Source organism: Hyperoodon ampullatus (genome assembly GCF_949752795.1).
Source record: "Hyperoodon ampullatus genome assembly, chromosome: 8".
Lineage (NCBI taxonomy): Eukaryota > Metazoa > Chordata > Mammalia > Artiodactyla > Ziphiidae > Hyperoodon > Hyperoodon ampullatus.
Window position 1 is genome coordinate 35,580,962 of NC_136921.1, and position 25,413 is coordinate 35,606,374.

General features: G+C 37.4%; 1 protein-coding gene and 1 pseudogene across 2 annotated transcripts in view; one reads left to right on the forward strand and one right to left on the reverse strand.

Annotated features, from left to right (window-relative positions):
* HYCC2 (hyccin PI4KA lipid kinase complex subunit 2) overlaps positions 1-25,094 on the forward strand; it is a gene marked incomplete at its 3' end in the record, with an annotated part of 61,325 nt that extends 36,231 nt beyond the window's left edge. Inside the window, exons 11-16 of the mRNA XM_079710101.1 lie at positions 5,450-5,545; positions 8,224-8,340; positions 17,644-17,731; positions 19,294-19,453; positions 20,182-20,349; positions 24,493-25,094. Coding sequence (XP_079566227.1) covers positions 5,450-5,545; positions 8,224-8,340; positions 17,644-17,731; positions 19,294-19,453; positions 20,182-20,349; positions 24,493-25,094 — 1,231 coding nt within the window. The remainder of the gene's footprint in view (positions 1-5,449; positions 5,546-8,223; positions 8,341-17,643; positions 17,732-19,293; positions 19,454-20,181; positions 20,350-24,492) is intronic.
* On the reverse strand, positions 9,495-9,960 carry LOC307057076 (RING finger protein 122-like; annotated as a pseudogene). The gene has a single exon. The product of its transcript is annotated as an RING finger protein 122-like (transcript).
* Positions 25,095-25,413: the final 319 nt, after the last annotated feature.

Here is a 25,413-nt window from a genome sequence, read left to right on the forward strand (position 1 = left end):
TCTGGAATTCCAGTTCTTCTTAAGGGTCTTTCCAATATTACACATATGATAGAAAACACAGTGGCTTCCCTTGTTTCCTAACATATTGGAATTCAGCTTTAGTGATTGTTCTTTATTAGCCAGCAGGGTGCTGTATAACACCTGGAGAAGGCCTTATCCCAACTTAAAGTAACAACTTAATTTTTTTCTATACAGTTATGTTGGGGTACTCAAATCATTTAATAATAGAAAATGTATATTAGAATAGTGGTTCATAAGTACTGTTTGCAGACTAGTTTGCATAAAAATCATCTGGTTACCTGATTCCTTTTTTGTTTTCTCATTTTAATTTTTTAAAGTATAACAATATATACTTGTGGTACATTTAAAATAGAACAGAGTATAAAGTAAAAATAGGCAAGAGTACAATGAGAAAAGTATATGTCCTCTTCCCTCTAACCACCCATTTCTACTCTCAGTAGTTAAATTATTAGCAGTTTTTTATGTGTCCTTCCAGAAAATTTTCATGCATGCAAAAGCATATATTCAACCTTAAACACTTGCAGACCCATACACACTGGATTCATTTGTACATGTTGTTGTACAACTTGCTTTTTTTTTTTTTTTTTTTTTTGGCCACGCCACGTGGCATGTGCGATTTTAGTTTCCCCACCAGGGATTGAGCCCACACCCCCTGCAGTGGAAGTGCGGAGTCTTAACCACTGGGCCACCAGGGAAGTGCCCATACTATCAGTTTTTAACCACTCTCAATCTGACTAAAATTTAGATTTTTTCCAGTTTTTTTAAACAATCTTATAAGGAACACAATATTTTTTGTATAAATATTTGCATGGGAGCACCAAAGTATCTGTAAAGTAAATTCCTAACAGTGAAATTGCTGTGCTAAAGAATGTCTGCTTTTTCAGTTTGAGTTAGTATTGCCAAATTACCCTCCCCAAAACTGATGGACTAATTGAATCTCCTATGAGTAGTTTGAGAGTGCCTCTTTCCTCATACTAACCCCCAGTACTGGATATTTTCAAATTTTTTAATCTTTGCCAATCTGAACATTAAAAATTGATGTCACATTATTTTACTTAGCATTCCTTTAATTATGACTAGGCTTGAATGCTTTTAATATGTTAATTCATTAAGTATTTTTCTTGACCTGTGAACTGCATATTCGTGTCCTATGTCCATATTTCTTATTGAACTGTGTATTTTTTTTCCTAGTGATTGGCAAGGGTTTTATTTGTTTATTTATTTATTTATTTATTTTGTTTGTTTGCACCGAGAGGCTTGCGGGATCTTAGTTCCCCAGCCAGGGATTGAACCTATGCCCTCTGTAGTGGAAGCACGGAAACTTAACCACCGGACCACCAGGGAATTCCCCGAGAGTTTTTTAAATATTGAGGAAACTGCACTGTGTTTTATATTTGCACATTTTAAGTTAATTACTGACTTTTAAATTTATTTTAAATTAAGATATAATTCACATACCATAAAATTCACCCCTTTAAAGTATACAATTCAGTGATATTTAGTGTATTCACAAGCTTGTGCATCCACCACCACTAGCTAATTCCAGGATGTTTTCATCACACTAAAAAGAAACTCCCCTTTCCTTTCTCCCCAGCCCCTGGCCACCATGTATCTTACTTTCTACCTCTATGGTTTTGTCTATTTTAGACATTTCATATAAGTGGAATTATACAGTATGTGGCCTTTTGTTGTGTCTGGTTTCTTTTACTTAACATGTTTTCAAGTTTCGTTTATGTGGTAGTGTGTAGTTCCTTTGTATGACTGAATAATATTCCATTATGACAATATACATTTTGTTTATCCATCCATCCATCAATTGATGGATATTTGGGTTATTTCCAGTTTTGGAATATTTATGAATACTACTGCTGTCAACATTTGTTTACAAGTTTTTGTGTAAACATTTTCAGTTCTTTTGAGCATATACCTAGTAGAATTGCTGGGTTATACGGTATTTATTTCATTTTATTTTACTTTATTTTATTTTTATTTTTTGGCTCCACCACATGGCATGAGGAACTTCCCTGACCAGGGATCGAACCCGTGCCCCCTTCAGTGGAAGTGCGGTGTCTTAACCACTGGACCACCAGGGAAGTCCCTATATGGTATTTAACTTAATACTTAACTTTCTGAGGAACTGTCATATTGTTTTCCAGAGTGGTGTACCATTTTGCATTCCCACCAGCAATGTATGATAGTTCCAGTTTCTCAACATCCTCACCAATACTTATTTTCCATCTTTTTGATTATATCCATCCTAGTGGGTATGACAATTGGTATCTCATTATTGTGCTATTGTTTTGTCTTTGCTGTATATGTTACTTTTTTGTATAGCCGACTGTATCAGTAATACACACACACACACACACACACACACACCCTTTTTTTTTCAGTTAAATGTGCATTAGTCCTACAGAGCATATTAAGAAGAACTGCAATCTCCAGGTCCCTCTCCCTTCTACTTCTCCCTTCCCAGATGTAACAACTTTTAACCAGTGGTTTTCAGCCAGGGCACTTCTGCCCCCCAGGGAACATTTGGCAATGTCTGGAGACTTGTTTGTTTGTCACAACTGAGTGGGAGGGAGGAGTGCTACAGGCATCTCAAGTGTAAAGGTCAGGGATGCTGCTCAACATCCTACCATGCCTGGGCCAGCCCCCCACAGCAAACACTTATCTAGCCCAAAATGCCGATAGTGCTGAGGCTGAGAAGTCTTGCTTTTAATATTTACCTCCACTTCTTTGATTAATTTATTGCTTTTTAATTTTTCACTTTGGGCCATTATCTAATAACTTATCTCTAGGAAAGATAAAAATTTAGGTTGTTACCTCTCTCATTGTCCTATCTTATGTTGTAATTCTGGGGAACTCATTATTTAGATTTCTCATTATGAATGATCATTGTTCATCAGAGCTATTCAGGCTGAGCTTTGTGATTAGTTTATTACTTTTCCTTTCCTGCATATCTTTTTGTTTTCCTTGAAGTTCATCCTTAGCCTTTTGTTTTCTTTGTTATCTATGTGCTTTGTAATTCAACCCTGCAAATTTTCTGTCAGTTTTCTACATAGCCTTCCAAGACTTCATTTACACCAGTTATTTTCTCAGTTTTATCTCAGAACCTTTTGACTTATTCCAATCTGGACTGTGTTGCCCTCTTTGCCTGGTGTACACATTATGTTGGGATCTCCCCTCACTCTTATCCTGGGAATTCTCTTTGTCTTTTTCCTGTGTGGATGGATCCACTGTTTCCTGCACCCTATATCCTCATTCTTTGTTCCTAGTATTCTGAAATTCCTTTGTGGTATTTCTTGGTGTGGGTTTATTTCCTCCTTTGTGCTGAGCACTATGTGGACCTTTTCTATTTGGAAACTCATGTCCTTCAGACTGGGAATTTTCTTGAATTATTTTTGTTAATTAGTTTAGGCTCCCCAGTTTATCTGGTCTTTTACTATTTGTCTTTTATCTATCTCGTCTTTTATTATCTTTCTTCTGGAGCTTTTATTATTTGAATGTGGGAACTCCTGTTGTGGTCCTCTTTCCTCTTCCATTCGCCATATGTTTTTCCTTTTGCTTCACTTTCTGTGGTATTTCCTCAATTTCATCCACCAATCCTTTTCTTGAGTTTTTAATTTCTGTCATCATATTTTGTGTATCTAAAAGGTGTTCTTGTTTTCTGAATGGTCTTTTAAAATAGATCCTTTTTGGTGTTTTTGGTTTTTTTATTTTTTGAAACAACATCTCATCTTTTAGAATATTAATGATAATTTGCTTTATTTTTTCCTCTTCTATGTTCTCTGTGTCCTCCAAATTGTGCCCTCGCCACCCCCCATTTCTTTATTTTGATCTCATTTTCATGTTAGTGAAGTTCTTCAGGTGTCTGGTAATCCTTTTTTCCCGCTTATGTTTAAAAGTAGGGGAATTAAAAAAATGAGAAGCTATGGCCATGTTGGTAGGGCTAGTTGATGGTGAACTTCACAACTTCTCACTGGGCCATCCAGCTGGGGAACTTCCCAAGTCTATATCTTTAAGTCTTTCCTCTTAGGGTGGTCAGATTCCCCAAAGAAAACTCTCCCAGTCTCTTAACCAGAGGGCTTGCTGCTAGCATTCTGATGACCACATGGGGAAGGAGGACTTGAGGTCTCAATATCCAATAAGACCTATTTCACTTAAGTTTTCTATTTTCAGTATCTTCCCTTCCTCCCCGACCCCCCGCCCTGACCCCAAATCATAATTGTGCCTGATGGTTCCCAGGTAGAAATTTCTCTTTTATCCTTTCAGAAAATAAATCTTCAATTTCAGAAAATAAATCTTCAATAAAACTAGCAGCATAGAGAAGGAGAAAGGATCTGAAGATGTGCCTGCTTCCACGTCAGACTTTCAACTCACTTTTTACCTTTTCATTTTGAAATAATTTCTGGCTTACAAAAAATGTTTCAAAAATAGTACAGTGAGTTTCCATATACTCTTCACCACCTATGGGAAGCTTTTTAGACAAACAACGTTCCTGGGTCCTGCCCTCAGAGATTCTAATTGGGTCATTCTGGGTTGAGACACAGGAATATATTATTCCAAAGTGTCCTTAAATAACTATAATGTGCATCCAGGCTTAGGAGCCACTTTCTTAGTGATCATAAAGATTAGGAAAGCATTCATTTATTCACTCAATAAAAATTAATTGAGCAGTAATAATGTATTAAACACTATGCTGGACACTAGAGTTAGAGATGAATAAATCAAGGTCTGTGTCCTAAAGTTGCTTATTACTAAATAGATAAAACAGAGGTAAAGACAGAGTTGATTTAGTGGGATAAATGTTGTATTAGAGCTACACAGATAAAGGGAACAGTGTTTGTTTGTTTTAGTTAGAAGAATTAAGAATGGCTTTATGTCTGAGATTAAAGTTTGAGCCAGAATTTGAAACCTTAGCAGGAGTTTCCCAAGTGAGAAGTATGTTCTAATAAGAAAGGGTAGCATCCATAAAAGCAAGGAATTTTGAAAGGTTATGGCATATTCATGGAATGGTATAAGATTGATGTAGTGTTGTGTATGTGGTAGACAGTAGAGGGAAGTAGGGTTGGAGAGGTAGGTTGAGGGTGGGTTTTAAAGGACTTTGTATGCCATGATGAGTTTGGGCTTTATCATGCAGTCAATAGGAATAGTGGATTAATGTAGCATAGAGGAGTCATCTGTTCAAGCATGTTGGGGGTTTTTCTGAGGAAGAAAATATAGATGGCAGCAAGAGCTGTGACCTTTAATAAGGCAAATGGAAATAGAGAAATTATTGAGGTGGATATTACAGTACTCTGATTGAGAAATTATGAAGGTCAATATTAAGGCATTGTTGTTATAACCGTCAAACGAAGAAATCATTTACTACAGTCTCTAAGTAGAAATAATTGTAATCCTTTTTCCTTGTTTTTGTTTTTTCTAGGTTTGAAGTCCTGAGTTTCCTCATGTTATGTTATAATTCTGCTATTGTGTATATGCCTGCTTCATCTTACCAGTCTCTTTGCCGAATGGGCTCCAGGTAAGAAGAATAATTATCATTAACCTTCACACATATTTATTGAGCACATTCTCTCTGGTAGGCACTGTTCTAATTTCTGGTGATACAGCAGTAAACAAAACTCAGGGAACTTACATTCCTATAGGAATCCTTATCCCTCATGCATCATGATTTCTTGAAAATATTTCAGTTATTAAAGAAGCATTTTCTAGCTCAACATTGAGCTAAGCCAAGATGTTTTAGGTTTAGGGTGGTTTAGTGATATATACCTAGTCACTGCCTGGATGCCAATTTTTATAAATCACTTTGAGTGATTTGAAAAAATAGTCCTCTATGTAGAGAAAGTCATAAGAAACATGAACTTTTTCCCTTCTATATCTCACAAATAACTGTCTGCTTTGGATAAGATTAGCAGTGACATCAATTATGTGTATGTCTTATTTGTATTTGTATATTCTAATCTTTACTAAATCAGAATTTCTAATAATTTGGACAGACCTGAGCTGAAATTTTAAATTTCCACTGTTGAAAAAAAATTAAGTAATATAAATGAGATTGGAGACAGAGGAGCAGAATTTTAATTATAGAAGGAACACTCAGTTTATCCTGCCCAGTTGATTTTTATTTGAGGAAACTAAGCCCCCACAAAAGTTAAATGCTATTTTAGTTTTTCTATTGCCTCATAACAAATTACACCATGAATTTAGTAGCTTAAAATAGCATGCATTTATTATTTCAGTTTCTTGGGGTTAGAAGTCTAGGTATCATTTAGGTGGGCCCTCTGCTTAGGGTATTACAAGCTGCAGTTAAGATGTTGGCTAGAGTTGTGGTCTTATCTGAGGTTCATTTGAGGAATTATACACTTCTCTTGGCAAAATTCAGTTCCTATAGTTGTAGGACGGGCTTCATTTTCTTGTTGACTGTCTGCTGAAGGCCAGTGGTCAGTTCCTCTTACATAATATAATCACATAACGTGTACGTGTACGCATGCGAATCCTATCACCTTTGCCTTGTTACAAGCAAATCACAGGTTCCAACCACACTCAAGAGGAGAGGATAACACAGGGTGTGAATACCAGGAAGGAGGGATCATAGGAATCAGGGCCCCTGACCCCACCCCTCAAAGAGTCTGCCCACTGCAAATGCTTTGTACACGTTCATGCTGTTGTATTATTGGGAAGAGACCAAAACTCAGTTTTGCTAAATGGAGGAAGGCCGATCTAAGTTAGCTGTGAGATTGATTTATATATTATCTTAAAGTTCACTTGCCTATAATAACATGATTAATGACTAACAAAATTCTTGTCTCGGGCTTCCCTGGTGGAGCAGTGGTTGAGAGTCCGCCTGCCGATGCAGGGGACGCGGGTTCGTGCCCTGGTCCGGGAAGATCCCATGTGCCACGGAGCGGCTAGGCCCGTGAGCCATGGCCGCTGAGCCTGCGCGTCCGGAGCCTGTGGTCCACAACGGGAGAGGCCACAACAGTGAGAGGCCCGCGTACTGCAAAAAAAAAAAAAAAAAAAAAAAATTTCTTGTCTCTAACCTAGATACTGTTATCAAGAGAGTATACTGTTTAAGCACTTGCTTCCTATCTACAGATAAATTTATTTATAAATGACTATTTTTTGGCTCATTAAAACAAATCTGCCATATCTCTAATTGGTAACATTACTGTGGCATGATATAGAGTTTCTTAATAACAAAAGTGATGATAGAGTTTAGTAGTCCTCAGACTTTTATTCACATATCCCCTAAGGAATTTCGAAAAACTGTGTAGCCTTTGTACACTTTTAAGTTAATATTTAAATTTTTTATTCTGTTTTAAATAGTTGTAAATTATATGATTTCCAGTAGGTAAATATTGACATAATAAAACAAATAATTGTTGATCACTATTTTAAATGTATATAATGTAAATACACAGTGATCTGATTGATAACCACCATCATCCCATGTATGGAATAAATGAACAAGCTTTTCTTTAATAGTCTAACATTCTTTTTCTCCTTAAAATTGAATTTCTGTTCCACTTTATCCACATAATTTTATCCTAATATTGTGCCATATTATACTTACAAATCTTTTATTCATCACCTAATTATACATCTCTGCTACCAAAAAAATGTGTAAATTAAAAATTAAAAAAATATTTCCTGACCATAATGCACGAAACACTAAAAAATTTCTTCTGGACTCACCATTACAATTATTCTAATAAATTAATTTCTTAAAATAATAGAAGTACATAACAGTTTTTGATAATCATTAAGGGTAACTTTTCTGGAAGCATCTCTTAATGAGATGGAAAACAGAGAATTATTTTTGATACTTTGGTTATTTGTTTTGAGATTTCTGTATCTTCCACTCATTCCATCCTGATTCAATTTGGGATGTGTGAAAGTTATGCATTTCTTTTGTGAAGAGGGAGAAGGATGATTATGAAAGAGATGCCTATTTGAGAAAAGTTATTACTTGTATTGATATAGTCCACTAGAATGTTCGTTTTATGAGGGCACAGATTTTATTTTTATCTTTTTGCCTGTTTACAACTGTATGCATGGGCCCAGAATAGTGACTGACACATAGCAAGTACTCAAAAACTATTTGAGAAATGAGTCATTGAATAAGTGAATTTATGGAAACAAAAATGTTTTATTTAATGTATCAGGAAATCACATGTGATAAATAATGTATTTTCCTAGGGTTTGTGTGAGTGGGTTTCCACGGCAACATGAAAAACACTGGAAAGAACTCTGTGGTCGAATAGTATTGGATCCCGAATTTATGGTGCAACTTCTCACAGGAGTTTATTATGCCATGTAAGTAGGTGTACTGTGAAATTGGGTGAATTCTTTCTAGTGTTTGGAAACTTATGTTTCTCTTTTTTCCTTATTAGTTGCACAACACTGAATTTTTTGTTCCATTATGGACCCATTATCTTGTTTTTCTAATATGAATTTCTTTTAGTACTTTTTTTTTAGAGAAACTTGTTATTAAATTTAATTTTCTTTAAATACATACATTTTTCCCACCCTCACCCACTTGGGGGAGGGACAGAAAACCCCTACCCCTTCCATTTGGGGGATTCCATGTATAAAGCCTGAGATGGTGAGGGTGAAGTATAAAAATACTATTTACAAAGGGGAAGAGGGTGTCCACTGCGACCTTAATATTCAGACACCCCCATTCCCAGGCCCCTTTTTGCTCCTTTAGAAAAAACCCTGGGAATCCATTTGGGTGTAGACCAAGCCCTTCCTCTGGGGCAGTGGATACTCAAACCCCAACATGGAATAGGAAGCTCTGAGATCAACCAAAGAACAGGGAACAGATAGCACCTCAGATCTAGGAGGGGGAGGGGGCTGCCCTCTACCCCCCTGTAGTCAGCAGGCCGGCCAGACAGCCTTTGTTTCCATAGGTCCCATGTAAACATTGACTTTTCTTCTGTTCATCCCTGCTCTTGCCAATTTCCTACAGAGCCTCCCTCGCTTCCACTGGAGGCACTTGGTTCCTCCATCTTTCCTTCCTTCCCTTCTAACCTTCCTCTGGAAGGAGTGGGGAGGGGGCAGGGAGGTCACAGGCGGGGCAGAGCCTATCTCATCCCTTCTTCTAGGTCAGGGCAGCTTGTCCTCCTCAGCGGAACCCTCAAGGGAGTGTGCTCTAAGTTCTTGGGCAAATAGGAATGGATTTCTTTTCCCAGAGCAGGGACAAGGCAGGCAGATAGTCCAGTACCAGGATACAGTGGTCCTGATGGGCAAGTCCATCAAAACTGAGTAGCAGGGAAGAAGGTTTCAGGAAGCAGAGAGGTGGGCAAGTCTAGTCTCACCCTGATGCTGGAAGACCAGCCCTGCACCCCCGCCCCTCCAGGTGAGCATGCCCATCACCACCCAACAGTCTTGTTCACCACCTCTTTGTGGAAGGACCAGGCACCCATGAGGCTAGAGGTCTTCTCCAGGCCTTGGTATGGAGGCAGCACTCACACCAGCTCATCCAGTAGGATCCCGAGGCTCTGGGTGGCCTCTGAGGGACCAGCAATGGGCTTGTTACACATGGGGCAGACACAGCACACTTCCAGCCACTTCACCAGACACTTGTGGTGAATGGCGTGTTGGCATGAGAGCACACCCTGCTCATCCTTCCCCTTGGAGTCTTCCAGACAGACTGCACAGGTCTGCCCATATAACTAACTTCTTGGCATCACCTTTAAGCACCACCACTTTATATCCATATCGTTTGCTCTGTGCCTGGTTCCAGAGTTTGCTGATAAAATAGCAGCAGAAGATGAGGCTGAGCATGAACACAAAGATGCCTGTGCCGAAGATGACCATGTAGATGTTGAGGGGAAGGTCTTGGAAACTGATGGGTGGCATCGAGCAGGACTTGTTGGGGCTCACCAGTCCTAGGCCGCAGAAACACCCATTACACCACTGGAATGGGTGCATCAGTGAACTCTCGGTTGGCTTCCTCAGGCGAACGAACGCAGGTGGCGGGTCGGGCAGGCGGGCTGGGCGCACCGGCTTGCGGGGTTGCAGGAGGGGTGGATGTGGAGCGCGGCAGCCGCCTTCGTCTGCAAGTCGAACTCTCTTTTTTTTTTTTTTTACATTTTTATTGGAGTATAATTGCTTTACAATGGTGTGTTAGTTTCTGCTTTATAACAAAGTGAATCAGTTATACATATACATATGTTCCCATATCTCTTCCCTCTTGCGTCTCCCTCCCTCCCACCCTCCCTATCCCACCCCTCTAGGTGGTCACAAAGCACCAAGCTGATCTCCCTGTGTTATGCGGCTGCTTCCCACTAGCTATCTATTTTACGTTTGGTAGTGTACATATGTCCATGCCACTCTCTCACTTTGTCACAGCTTACCCTTCCCCCTCCCCATATCCTTAAGTCCATTCTCTAGTAGGTCTGTGTCTTTATTCCCGTCACACCCCTAGGTTCTTCATGACATTTTTTTTTCTTAGATTCCATACATATGTGTTAGTATATGGTATTTGTCTTTCTCTTTCTGACTTACTTCACTCTGTATGACAGACTCTCGGTTCATCCACCTCATTACAAATAGCTCAATTTCATTTCTTTTATGGCTGAGTAATATTCCATTGTATATATATGCCACATCTTCTTTATCCAATCATCCGATGATGGACACTTAGGTTGTTTCCATCTCCTGGGTATTGTAAATAGAGCTGCAATGAACATTTTGCTACATGACTCTTTTCAAATTATGGTTTTCTCAGGGTATATGCCCAGTAGTGGGATTGCTGGGTCATATGGTAGTTCTATTTGTAGTTTTTTAAGGAACCTCCATACTGTTCTCCATAGTGGCTGTACCAATTCACATTCCCACCAACAGTGCAAGAGGGTTCCCTTTTCTCCACACCCTCTCCAGCATTTATTGTTTCTAGATTTTTTGATGATGGCCATTCTGACTGGTGTGAGATGATATCTCATTGTAGTTTTGATTTGCATTTCTCTAATGATTAATGATGTTGAGCATTCTTTCATGTGTTTGTTGGCAGTCTGTATATCTTCTTTGGAGAAATGTCTATTTAGGTCTTCTGCCCATTTTTGGATTGGGTTGTTTGTTTTTTTGTTATTGAGCTGCATGAGCTGCTTGTAAATTTTGGAGATTAATCCTTTGTCAGTTGCTTCATTTGCAAATATTTTCTCCCATTCTGAGGGTTGTCTTTTTGTCTTGTTTATGGTTTCCTTTGCTGTGCAAAAGCTTTGCAGTTTCATTAGGTCCCATTTGTTTATTTTTGTCTTTATTTCCATTTCTCTAGGAGGTGGGTCAAAAAGGATCTTGCTGTGATTTATGTCATAGAGTGTTCTGCCTATGTTTTCCTCTAAGAGTTTGATAGTTTCTGGCCTTACATTTAGGTCTTTAATCCATTTTGAGCTTATTTTTGTGTATGGTGTTAGGGAGTGATCTAATCTCATACTTTTACACGTCCCTGTCCAGTTTTCCCAGCACCACTTATTGAAGAGGCTGTCCTTTCTCCACTGTACATTCCTGCCTCCTTTATCAAATATAAGGTGACCGGGGCTTCCCTGGTGGCGCAGTGGTTGAGAGTCTGCCTGCTGATGCAGGGGACACGGGTTCATGCCCCAGTCCAGGAAGATCCCACATGCCACGGAGTGGCTGGGCCTGTCAGCCATGGCCACTGAGCCTGCGCGTCCGGAGCCTGTGCTCCGCAACGGGAGAGGCCACAACAATGAGAGGCCCGCGTACCGCAAGAAAAAAAAAAAAAAAAAAAAGGTGACCATATGTGCGTGGGTTTGTCTCTGGGCTTTCTATCCTGTTCCATTGATCTATATTTCTGTTTTTGTGCCAGTACCATACTGTCTTGATTACTGTAGCTTTGTAGTATAGTCTGAAGTCAGGGAGCCTGATTCCTCCAGCTCCATTTTCTCTTCTCAGGATTGCTTTGGCTATTCGGGGTCTTTTGTGTTTCCATACAAATTGTGAAATTTTTTGTTCTAGTTCTGTGAAAAATGCCAGTGGTAGTTTGAGAGGGATTGCATTGAATCTGTAGATTGCTTTGGGTAGTAGAGTCATTTTCACAATGTTGATTCTTCCAATCCAAGAACATGGTATATCTCTCCATCTATTTGTATCATCTTTAATTTCTTTCATCAGTGTCTTATAATTTTCTACATACAGGTCTTTTGTCTCCTTAGGTAGGTTTATTCCTAGGTATTTTATTCTTTTTGTTGCAATGTAAATGGGAGTGTTTTTTTGATTTCACTTTCAGATTTTTCATCATTAGTGTATAGGAATGCCAGAGATTTCTGTGCATTAATTTTGTATCCTGCTACTTTACTGAATTCATTGATTAGCTCTAGTGGTTTTCTGGTAGCATCTTTAGGATTCTCTATGTATAGTATCATGTCACCTGCAAACAGTGATGGCTTTACTTCTTCTTTTCCGATTTGGATTCCTTTTATTTCCTTCCTTCTCTGATTGCTGTGGCTAAAACTTCCAAAACTATGTTGAATAAGAGTGGTGAGAGTGGGCAACGTTGTCTTGTTCCTGATCTTAGTGGAAATCCTTTCAGTTTTTCACCATTGAGGACAGTGTTGGCTGTGGGTTTGTCATATATGGCCTTTATTATGTTGAGGAAAGTTCCCTCTATGCCTACTTTCTGGAGGGTTTTTATCATAAATGGGTGTTGAATTTTGTCGAAAACTTTCTCTGCATCTGTTGAGATGACTATATGGTTTTTCTCCTTCAATTTGTTAATATGGTGTATCACATTGATTGATTTGCATATATTGAAGAATCCTTGCATTCCTGGGATAAACCCCACTTGATCATGGTGTATGATCCTTTAATGTGCTGTTGGATTCTGTTTGCTAGTATTCTGTTGAGGATTTTTACATCTATGTTCATCAGTGACATTGGCCTGGAGTTTTCTTTTTTTGTGACATCTTTGTCTGGTTTTGGCATTAAGGTGTTGGTGGCCTCGTAGAATGAGTTTGGGAGTGTTCCTCCCTCTGCTATATTTTGGAAGAGTTTGAGAAGGATTGGTGTTAGCTCTTTTCTAAATGTTTGATAGAATGTGCCTGTGAAGCCATCTGGTCCTGGGCTTTTGTTTGTTGGAAGATTTGTAATCCCAGTTTCAATTTCAGTGCTTGTGATTCGTCTGTTTATACTTTCTATTTCTTCCTGGTTCAGTCTTGGAAGGTTGTGCTTTTCTAAGAATTTGTCCATTTCTTCCTGGTTGTCCATTTTATTGACATATAGTTGCTTGTAGTAATCTCTCATGATCCTTTATATTTCTGCAGTGTCAGTTGTTACTTCTCCTTTTCCATTTCTAATTCTGTTGATTTGAGGCTTCTCCCTCTTTTTCTTGATGAGTCTGGCTAATGGTTTATCAATTTTGTTTATCTTCTCAAAGAACCAGCTTTTAGTTTTATTGATCTTAGCAATTGTTTCCTTCATTTCTTTTTCATTTATTTCTCCTCTGATCCATATGATTTCTTTCCTTCTGCTAACTTTGGATTTGTTTGTTCTTCTTTCTCTCGTTGTTTTAGGTGTAAGGTTAGGTTGTTTATTTGAGATTTTTCTTTTTTCTTGAGGTAGGATTGTATTGCTATGAACTTCCCTCTTAGAACTGCTTTTGGTTTTGGGTCGTCATGTTTTCATTGTCATTTGTTTCTAGGTATTTTTTTATTTCCTCTTTGATTTCTTCAGTGATCTCTTGGTTATTTCGTGGCATATTGTTTAGCCTCCATGTGTTTGTATTTTTTACAGTTTTTTTCCCTGTAATTGATATCTAGTCTTATAGCGTTGTGGTCGGAAAAGATACTTGATACAATTTCAATTTTCTTAAATTTACCAAGGCTTGATTTGTGACCCAAGATATGGTCTATGGGCTTCCCTGGTTGCGCAGTGGTTAAGAGTCCACCTGCTGATGCAGGGGACACGGGTTCGTGCCCTGGTCCGGGAGGATCCCACATGCTGTGGAGTGGCTGGGCCCGTGTGCCATGGCTGCTGAGCCTGCACGTCCGGAGCCTGTGATCCGCAGCAGTGAGAGGCCCGCGTACTGAAAAAAAAAAAAAAAAAAAAAAGATATGATCTATCCTGGTGAATGTTTCATGAGCACTTGAGAAGAAAATGTATTCTGTTGTTTTTGGATGGAATGTCCTATAAATATCAATTAAGTCCATCTTGTTTAATATATCATTTAAAGCTTGTGTTTCCTTATTTAGTTTCATTTTGGATGATCTGTCCATTGGTGAAAGTGGGGTGTTAAAGTCCCCTACTATGATTGTGTTACTGTCGATTTCCCCTTTTATGGCTGTTAGCATTTGCCTTATGTATTGAGGTGCTCCTATGTTGGGTGCATAAATATTTACAATTGTTACATCTTCTTCTTGGTTTGATCCCTTGATCATATGTAGTGTCCTTCTTTGTCTCTTGTAATAGTCTTTATTTTAAAGTCTATTTTATGTGATATGAGAATTGCTACTCCAGCTTTCTTTTGATTTCCATTTGCATGCAATATCTTTTTCTATCCCCTCACTTTCAGTCTGTATGTGTCCCTAGGTCTGAAGTGTGTCTCTTGTAGACAGCATATATATGGGTCTTGTTTTTGTATCCATTCAGCCAGTCTATGACTTTCGGTTGGAGCATTTAATCCATTTACATTTAAGGTAATTATCATTATGTATGTTCCTATTACCATTTTCTTAATTGTTGTGGGTTTATTTTTGTAGGTCTTTTCCTTCTCTTGTGTTTCCTGCCTAGAGAAGTTCCTTTAGCATTTGTTGTAAAGCTGGTTTGGTGGCCCAGCACCATTTAGTAAAGACACTATCCATTCCCTATTTTATATTCTCATATTTGTTTAAATTAATTGACTATATATGCATATGTTTATTTCTCAGCTCTCCATTCTGTTCCATTGATCTCTGTGTTTTTAGGCCTAAAACTTTGTGATAGAGTTTGAAATTAGTAAGTATCATGCCTCCAGGTTTGTTGTTGTTTCTCAAGATTGCTTTGGCTATTCAGGGTCCTTTGTGGTTCCGTATAAATTCTGGGGTTGTTTGCTCTGTTTCTATGAAAAATGTCACTAGAATTTTGATAGGCATTGCACTGAATTTGTAGATTGCTTTGGGTAGTATGGACATTTTAACAATATTAGTTCTTTCAGTCCTTGAGCGTGGAATATCCTTCTGTTTATTTGTGTCTTCTTCAGTTTCTTTCATTGAGGTATTATATGAAAATCATAAGTGTACAATGCTCAGGTCTTTCACCTCCTGAGTTAAATTTATTACTAGGTATTTTTAAATTTAATTGTTAATGGGATTGTTTTCTTAATTTCCCTTTCTGATAGTTTGTTATTAGTGTATAGAAAGCAGATTTTTTTTTTTTTTTTTTTTGGCCACACAGTGTGGCTTGTGGGATCTTAGTTCCATGACCGGGGATTGAACCCACGCCCTCAGTATTGAAAGGGTAGAGTTTTAACCAATGGACCACTGGGGAATTCCCTTTTTTTTTTTTTAAAGAAATGCAGTAGATTTTTGTTATTGCTTTTATACCTACAAGTTTACCAAATTTCTTTATTCTAACAGTTTTTTGGTGTAGTTTTAAGAGTTTTCTACAGTTGACTCTTGAACAGCAAAGGGCTTAGGTGTGCCAGTTGCACAGTTGAAAATCTGAGTTTAAAGTCAGCCTTCCATATCTACGCTTCAACCAACCACAGATTGTGTATTACTGTAGTTGGTATTTATTGAAAAGCATCCACGTATAAGTGGTCTTGTGCAGTTCAAGCCCGTGTTGTTCATGGATCAGCTGTATTATATATCATGTCATCTGCAAATAGAGACAGTTTCACTTCTTTTTTTCTGCTTTGCTAGAACTTCCAGTACTATGTTGTATAAAAGTTGCGAGAGTGGACATCCTTGTCTTGTTCTTGATCTTAGAGGAAAAGCTTTCCATTTTTCACTGTTGAGTTTGTTGTTGACTGTGGGCTTATCATGTATGGCCTTCATTATGTTGAGCTACATCCCCTCTGTACCCACTTTTTTGAGAGTTTTTTAATCATGAATGGATTTCAAATTTTGTCACATGCTTTTTCTACATCTATTGATATGATTGTGTGATTTTTATCCTTCATTTTGTTAATATGGTGTATCACGATTGATTAAATTGTAGACGTTGAACCATCCTTGCATCCCAGGGATAAACCCCACTTGACCATGGTGTATGATCCTTTTAGTGAATTGTTGAATTTAGTTTGCTAATATTTTGTTGAGGATTTTTGCATTTATGCTACGTTCATCAGGCATATTGGCTTGTAATTTTCTTATAGTGTCCTTGTCTGATTTTTGTATAAGGGGGATGCTGGCCTCGTGATATGAATATGGAAGTGCTCACTCTTGGAAGAATTTGAAGATTGGTATTATTTCTTTAAATGTTTGGTAGAATTCACCCATGAAGCCATCTGGTCCCAGACTTTTGCTTATTGGGAGGGTTTTTTTTGTTTTTTTGCGCGGTACGCGGGCCTCTCACTGTTGTGGTCTCTTCCGTTGTGGAGCACAGGCTCCGGACGTGCAGGCTCAGTGGCCATGGCTCACGGGCCTAGCCGCTCCGCGGCATGTGGGATCTTCCCGGACCGGGGCACGAACCCATGTCCCCTGCATCAGCAGGCGGACTCTCAACCACTGCGCCACCAGGGAAGCCCTATTGGGAGGTTTTTGATTACCGATTCAATCTCCTGTGGGTACAGTGATGGGTCTGTTCAGATTTTTATTTCTTCATGATTCAGTCGTGGTAGGTTGTATATTTCTAGGAATTTATCCATTTTCTAGGTTGTCCAGTTTGTTGATGTATAATTGTTCATAGTCCTTTCAGTACTTTTAAAGTAGCCAAAATATAAGTAATCATTAAATTGAAGACTAGAAACTGTCAGGTTTTCTGTATGGAACTCTATGTCTTTCTACGTAGTTCATAACCCAGGTTTTCATGAATGCATTAAATAGATCACCCTAAATATCAACACATGATAAAAAGCAATTAATATGTAGAGACTTCTGTAAAATATTTTATTTTTAGAAAGTTTCATGACTTTCTTTTTTTTTAATTAATTAATGAATTTATTTATTTATGGCTGTGTTGAGTCTTCATTGCTGTGCATGGGCTTTTCTCTAGTTGTGGTGAGTGGGGGCTACTCTTCATTGCAGCGGACTTCTCATTGCAGTGGCTCCCCTTGTTGCAGGGCACGTGCTCTAGGCACGTGGGCTTCAGTAGTTGTGGCATGCGGCTTCAGTGGTTGTGGCTTGTGGACTCTAGAGCGCAGGCTCAGTGGTTGTGGCATATGGGCTTTGTTGCTCTGCGGCATGTGGGATCTTCCCGGACCAGGGCTCAAACCCATGTCTCCTGCATTGGCAGGTGGATTCTTAACCACTGAGCCTCCAGGGAAGTCCTGTAAAATATTTTAAATGTTAGTATTGAAATCTTCATTTTGTTCTTGTAACCAAGAAATGAAATGATGCAAAAATTAACGTGAAAATCTTGTTACAGAACCAAAATAATAGGACTTGGAAGAATAGAAAAGATGGTTGTTGAATATTAGAAATATTTGCTAAAGATAGTAAATAATCTGCTTCTCCATAGGTATAATGGACAATGGGACCTTGGCCAGGAAGTCCTTGATGACATCATTTATAGAGCTCAGCTAGAACTCTTTTCTCAACCGCTATTGGTAAGTTGTTATATTTAGTTTTTATTAAACATTCCTGTGCCTGAAAAGGGCACTAGTAGGTTTAAAATTCAATGTGTAATATATGAGGCATTTTAAATCATTGAGGGAAAAAGATTTATTCCATAGTAACAATTGGAGAGAAAACAAAATTGGTTTAGATCCTGTCCTCTTATCAAATAAAGTTCAGATAAATTAAAGAATTAAATGTCTTTAAATCCTTTAAGAAAAGAAAGAAGAAAAGTTATAAATATTTACTCAAATTTCTAGAGAAGGAAGGATTTTCTAAGCTTTAGTGATGGTGACACATCACCAAAAAAGGTTGATTTTTTTTTTTTCCTACATAAACATCTAAATTCTAAACCATCAGTTTTTGTTTGTTTGTTTTGTTGGCTGCACCGTGCAGCATCTGGGATTTTAGTTCCCTGACCAGGGATCAAACCCATGCCCGCTGCAATGGAAGTGCAGAGTCTTAACCACTAGACCACCGGATAGTCCCTAAACCATCAGTTTTTTAAAACCAAAATTAATATGTGGTATACAAATTGAGAAAAATATTATCAACAGGCATGACAAAAAAGCCAATTAATATTTTGTTCTATATAAAAATTTCATACTCTTCCACAAAATAAATATGTCTCCAAAGGGTAAATGATCAATCAAAAAATAAATGTGAACATCCAGTAGCAGAGTAAGGAAGGCATTCTCTATGTTACCAGTAACAGTATGACACAACTCTGATCATCCCTTTGCAGTAGCAGTTTGGTAATGTGTGCGTATTTTCTTTGACCTACTATCCCATGTGTAGCAACATTTCCCAAGAAACTACTTAAAGTTTTTTTTAAAGTATTGTGAACACTAGATCAATGTTAGTTTAATTGCAAAGGAATCAGAACCCTAAACGTTTTACAGCAGAGAATGATTAAGTTATGTTATTTACTTGATGAAGTTATATGTTTGAAAATTCATATTAAAGGAACATGCTAGCTGTGTTAAGTGGTAAAGCAGTATACAACTATTTTTAAAATCTAGACAGGACAAAGGAAACAAAACAATGTTATAATGGTGATTACTCTCCAGGCACATATCTCACTCTCCTCCATGGAGGGCAGAAAGTGGTGGAACAAAATGCCAGACGTGTTTAGGGAAAATTTCTCCTCATGGAAACAAAGCTAATTTTTTAATTAAATTTTATTAGATTAAATTTTGCATGTTATTTATCATCTGAATAATCAGAAACTCATTCTAAACTTTCCTATATCAGGGTTCAAATGTTAAAAACACTTTTTCTTTCTTTGGAATGTTTTTTCTCTTTGAAAGTCAACAACTTCAAGGAATCGATGGGGGTGTGTGACTCACATTATTTTAAATGAATTCTCATTTTAAAGCCTGCCTAAAAGAATATAGACCAGTGGAGATACAGACATTTCTGACACATTATGCTTGTATATTTTATAATAGATGTTTTAAGTACATATTTTAAAAAGTAGGGAAACATGAAGTGTAAAATAAGCATAAATTGTATATTGGGTGTAAATATATATAGACTTACGTTATCATTTTAGGTTGCCAATGCCATGAAAAACTCATTACCATTTGATGCTCCTGATTCTTCACAAGAAGGCCAGAAAGTACTTAAAGTCGAAGTCACTCCAACAGTGCCGAGGATTTCTCGGACTGCGATTACAACAGCTTCAATCCGTCGCCATAGATGGAGGAGAGAAGGTGAGTACGAAATCCCTACAGCCCACTCACGGATTAAAGTAAGTTTTTACAGACTATATTAGCACATGATATTATAGTACTTTATGTAATTACAGTAAAATTGTTTAGTTGTTAAAAATAGCACTAGAAATATGGTTTAAATACCTGAATTCATTTTAATATGTATATATATTTTATAAAGCAGAAAGATGTTATTTAGACTGCTCTATGAATGTTAAAACAGAAAATAAGATCAAGTTAATTTTTGTCTTTTTTTGAACTAGTAATAACAATAGGAAAGAAATTTCTGTAAGCCTGTTACCATACTGGGGAAAAAAGGTGCCTGTATGAGAATTGTGGGAGAAAACTATTTAACTGGCCAAACTAATGGTATAATACAGCTATCCATAAAAGAATTGATTTTTATCTTTCTTTTTCTTTTCATATAAGTGCTGAGTCCAGCAGTATTTCATAGGCGTATGGTACTTGAATAGTCAAGCTGTCTTGCCTAAGAGATATTAATTGCCGTTTTAATGATCTCTATTTTTCTCTCCTGTTCATTTGCAAACCTCACATTATTCATCTGCTGCCTTATGTGTGTGCATGCTGTGCACACACATGTAACTATATAAATAATATTTGCATTTATATCATATCCATATATACATTCTCTTATCTGCCTGGGTCAAAATGCTCAGAAAAGAATAGAACAGCACAAAAGCACTAAAATTTTATATGTTGAATCCCAGATGGCTTTGACTTCTCAAACGAGGCTGACTCGAGTATTCCTGGCTCCCCGATCCAACACGGCTCCACTGACCTAGGGATCAAACGTGTGCAAGAGGGGGAGGTGCTGGTGCGCAGGACTCCTGAGCACGGCTCACCGGAGCCCAACTCAGCATCAGCCACAACAGAGGGTAGGACAGAGATGAGGAGGCAAAAGTCAGTGAGGCAGTTGCTGGAGAAGGATCCTGGCTCTCTGTCCCCAAGCAGAACATCTTTCCATTCTAGTGTGTGTTTCCACTACCCCAGGGTATATTAGCTCCTCCTTGCAAAGTGCACCCCCCCCATATGGCTAGCACCAGGTCAGGTACAATCTTTAGTTACCATTTGTGCTGGCCTGGAGTCTGCATCCCTGTGTAATTAAAGAACAGCTTGGCATGGCTACTAACAAGGGAGAGGCCTGTCTCCAAAAGGTCTGCAAATGCTTGGGATTTTTTCATTACTGAGCATGTTTATTCTAACATCAGGAAAGGAAAAATGCACCCAATGGACATGAGTCTTATTAGTCACTATGCATCAATTTCATTTATATAGTAATGTATTCTTTTGAAAATATGTGAGGAGAGTTGTAAAGCATTAACACATTATCTTTGAGAAACTGGACTAAAGTGGAGCCGGCTGATTTGTCTCTAGTCCCAGGGTGGTCAATTAACAAGAATTTCTTATCTCTTTGACAGAATAAACAAGTATTGATTGGCTTTTTGTAATCGTCGAGTCAGGTTGCCTGGGTCTAACTAGTGAACTACTGACATCTTTCCTCTATAAATGTGCTGTCCTGGTGCACACTACATTTTATCATTTATTGTAAATAATGATTGCCTTATAAAGCTCCCAAACAGAATTGAAATGTATTATTTAGAGGTTATAAATCCTAGCAGATCCTTGTTTCTACAGTGTGGGTATCTCAAATGAGATTTTTTTTTACCCCTCCCCTGCCACCACACCCACGACCACTATCTGGAAAAGAATACTTCTCTCTGATAGGAAAGTATTATTTGTAGTTTTACATGTGATGCCATAGAAGCTGGTTTTGTGAAAGAGGAAACTGTGGCCTAATAGTTTTTCATTATTTAATATATTGCTGCTGTGGAAGCTATACACTAATTTATGAAATATAGCAAGAAAAGAAGTTTTAGAATAGGTTACATATTTTTACTTATTTTAAAGACCAAACATACATGAAGCAGTTACCTTCTACCTTAGGGAAATCTCTTGCTTTTTGGTGCATTAGAAATTTGAGCATGCTCAGTAAGAATCTAAATCTACCCTCTGTTCCCTTGCCCATTTGCCCAGATTGACCTTACTTCATTTAACATTGTTGCATGTGCATGATCTAGGGACACAAAGAAGTTGGTGCTATGAAGAGAATCGTGTGAAAGACGCAGCCTTCCCTTTTTGTTCTTCTGTATCTCTTTATGTTATCCCTAGGAGTCAGTTTTATCTTGTATAATGCAAAAAAATAAGTATATGAATAGATGTCGAATTCAGAGTTGGCCTAAATTGAACAACAGTCTGTTTCTCCACATTCTTGATGCCTAAATGAGACACTTGAAGTGTATCTACTACCATTGTTAGAATATTGGAGTATTTGTGCTAAACGGAAGTACATTAACACTTGATGAAATTCTAAAAAGTATGGGATTAGATAGAAACATTTCTTCCTGTTAATCATAAGTCATACTCTTTGAAAAAGAAATCAAAATAGAATTCCTTTAAAATATCCTATTAAATGTTAAAACATCCTATTTTAATATTTCCTATTACTGGTAAGATTTCACTTTGTGAGGGTGGGGTGTAGCCACAAAGAAAGAGGAATGAGTCCCTTTGGTGTGTTTGAAATTTCTCAAATTATTTTCCCTTTTAATCTAGCTTAATTGTAGCTTTAAATCAATATTAGTAAAAGCTAATTTATAAGGAAAGGCAGACATAAATAGAAAAGTTCATTAAAAATCCTTTTTGGTTGCCTCATCTTTGGATCATGAATAGTATTATCACCCAGGGAGAAAATTAGAAAGGAAAAAAGTTGTTATACACAATTGCCTTTTTATTCTTTGAGGTTTTTTTAAACAGAAATATGGAAATTGCTAAAACCTATGAAAAGTTTTGGTAATTCTGAAGTCTTCTGGAGCTTTTGGATTAGCATCAATAATGGGTCTTCTAAAAGAAAAAGAAGGGAATTCCCTGGTGGTCCAGTGGTTAGGACTCTGTGCTCTCACTGCCGAGGGCCCAGTTTCAATCCCTGGACAGGGAATTAAAATCCTACAAGCCGTGTGGCGCAGCCAAAAAAAGAAAGAAAGAAAAAAAGAAAAAGAAAACATGTTTTCTAATGGTTTTAAATAGTTTTATAGTTAAAGTTTTATTTATTATATGTTGAAATTGAAGGGAGAATATGAGCCCATCACCTACCTTTATCCCGATTGTGAAGTAACATTTTATTTGTGACTTTTAAAAGCTGGATTTAAAGTTATTACTAAACTGAGGACAATGCTTGTGATTAAAGTATATTCAGTGTTCCACTATACTGAAATAGCATTTCTTAGTATATAAAATATCAGTAGATTCTTTTGCATGGTGGTTTTTATGTTATCATCATCTCTTTATGGCCATATTGCTTGGGCATCAGATCTGCATGTGGCAAGATTCAGAAGCTAGCACTAAGTCTCTCAGTCTCCTTTCCTAACCATTGTATATACCCAATGATACATTTCTCTTCACTCCTAGTTTTATATTACTGATATTAATTCTGAACCAGTAACTATCTTTTCTTGGGCATTGTGGAGTTCTTTAGAGTAATTGTAAATAAATTGCTAAGATGATGTCATATAAATATAATTTAAAGTTTTTGTTTTGCTGTACATTATTTTGCTGTTCTTTTGAAGAAGGGGGTTGAGAGAAGTGGTGTCAGCTGCATTTTCATATGGCTTTGCATGATGAATAAAGATTGTTAAACTGCTGGATATAACAAGATGCCTTTTGCTTTAAGGATAGCCTAGTTCATTCTTCTTTTGAAGGAAAGAAATAACTAATCCATGTGAGAAAACATTTTTATTTTTTTCAGGTACTGTGTTAAATAAAGATTGTGTTTAAGTATTTCATGTATATTTTACTTAGGTAACTTGTATCTCAAAGTAAGGTTTTTTCAGATTTCTTTCCTAACATTTTACCTTAACTATAATATTGATATCTGTATGTAGATTCAGATTTAACTTTCTTACAGTCTGGTAAACATATTTTAAAGGTAGCAAACTGCTATCAGTTTTTGAAAGAAACAAATGTTCTACTTTCTAGAGAATGTTGATCATACTTTCAGTAAGAGAATTGGGCTTTCTGGAAACCCCAAGCTAAATATATTATATATGCTTCCTTTCTTACAAAATCCCAAGATAAGGATTCTTTCATTAACTGCAGTTTCTGCATGAAACGTAATGAGACACTATAGTATTTTGTGATCCCGACAATAATATATCTCAGTACTAAAAATATTATAGAAATACATCATATAAAAATTATTGTATATATTATTTATATATTATAAAATAGTAAAAATTCTTCCTCAGTATCCCTGCTGGTTCCCTACCCTTGCTCTCTGATAATCAAATATTTTCACATTAATCGATGAAGAAAATATGGAAACCAGTGAGTAGAGATTTTCATAAGACAAAATGTGAATATGAAGTTACTGGAAGCAATCTAGAGTTTTTAGTTTAGAGTTAGAAAATGTACTAGTTCCATGTTAAAGGTTTTAAAGCCATTTAGAAGCACTTAGCTGTTGAATAAATATAAAATTTCATTGTAGTTAAAAAGGGTTTGGGGATGAGTTTTTGACATTCTGGGTGACTGAAATTAGAAGGGGGTCTCATTTGTAAGTTCTATTTCATGATGGGTTAAGGAAGATATGAGGAAAAATTTTTGTTTTTTTAAATAGATATGCTCACCTCAAATTGACAAGGTGTATCATAAAGATTTATGTAACAAAATATTGTATTTTATCCTTAAGTTGTTTTGTGTGTCTAAATATTGATAGTATGCTAGGTTTGTTTGTGGATAGTTGTACAAAAGCTAGCCTAATTAAAGCTAAATGAATAGAATGAATAACATTAGAATTCTGTATAGATTAAGGTTTCTTCCCCTAAATTATTTAGGGGAAGTGTTGATAGCAAGGGCCATTGCTGACCTATAGCAAACATTACCTAGGAGATAAGGTCAGTTGAGTTGTTATTCACAGTTGCTTCTTATTTAATTTAGCTATTGCTGAGTCTGTCTGATTTGTTTTTTAGGTGCTGAGGGTGTAAATGGAGGAGAGGAGTCGGTAAACCTGAATGATGCAGATGAAGGATTTTCATCAGGGGCTTCCCTCAGCAGCCAGCCAGTTGGCACCAAACCATCCTCCTCTTCTCAGAGGGGAAACTTAAGGAAAGTAGCAACTGGGCGTTCAGCCAAGGATAAAGAAACAACTTCTGCTATCAAATCCAGTGAGAGCCCTCGAGATTCAGTAGTTCGCAGGCAGTATGTACAGCAACCAACTGATCTTAGTGTAGATTCAATTGAGCTGACGCCGATGAAGAAACACCTGAGCCTGCCTGCTGGCCAGGTGGTGCCAAAAACTAATAGTATAAGTCTAATTCGGACAGCCAGTGCTTCCTCAAGTAAATCGTTTGACTATGTAAATGGCAGTCAAGCAAGTACCAGCATTGGGGTTGGCACTGAGGGTGTTACTAATTTAGCAGCTAACAATGCTAATCGATATTCAACTGTCAGTCTGCAGGAAGACCGGCTAGGTCAAGCTGGAGAAGGTAAAGAGCTCCTCAGCCCAGGAGCTCCCTTAACCAAGCAGTCTCGATCCCCAAGTTTCAATATGCAGCTAATATCCCAGGTGTAGTCTTGACATCCTCTCTCATCTTTCTGCTTACCTTCTAAACTGAACATTTCATGTGCAAGAAGACACTTCATCCCACTTGTGAAAATATTGGTCATCATAAACAGATTTGATTTAGTTTAGGTATCTTCATACTGTATTTTGTATGGAAACAGCAATAAGGTTTTCTTTTCCCTCCTTCCTATGTCTTCTCTTCACCTATTCCTTGTAAATGTGTTTGTGAAGCAGTAGAAAATGTTTGTGTTTTCCACACCTTCCTTTCTCCTTGGGTGAAGTGCAATCCATCGTAGGCTGATCGGTCCCATTTCAACACTGTGAGACT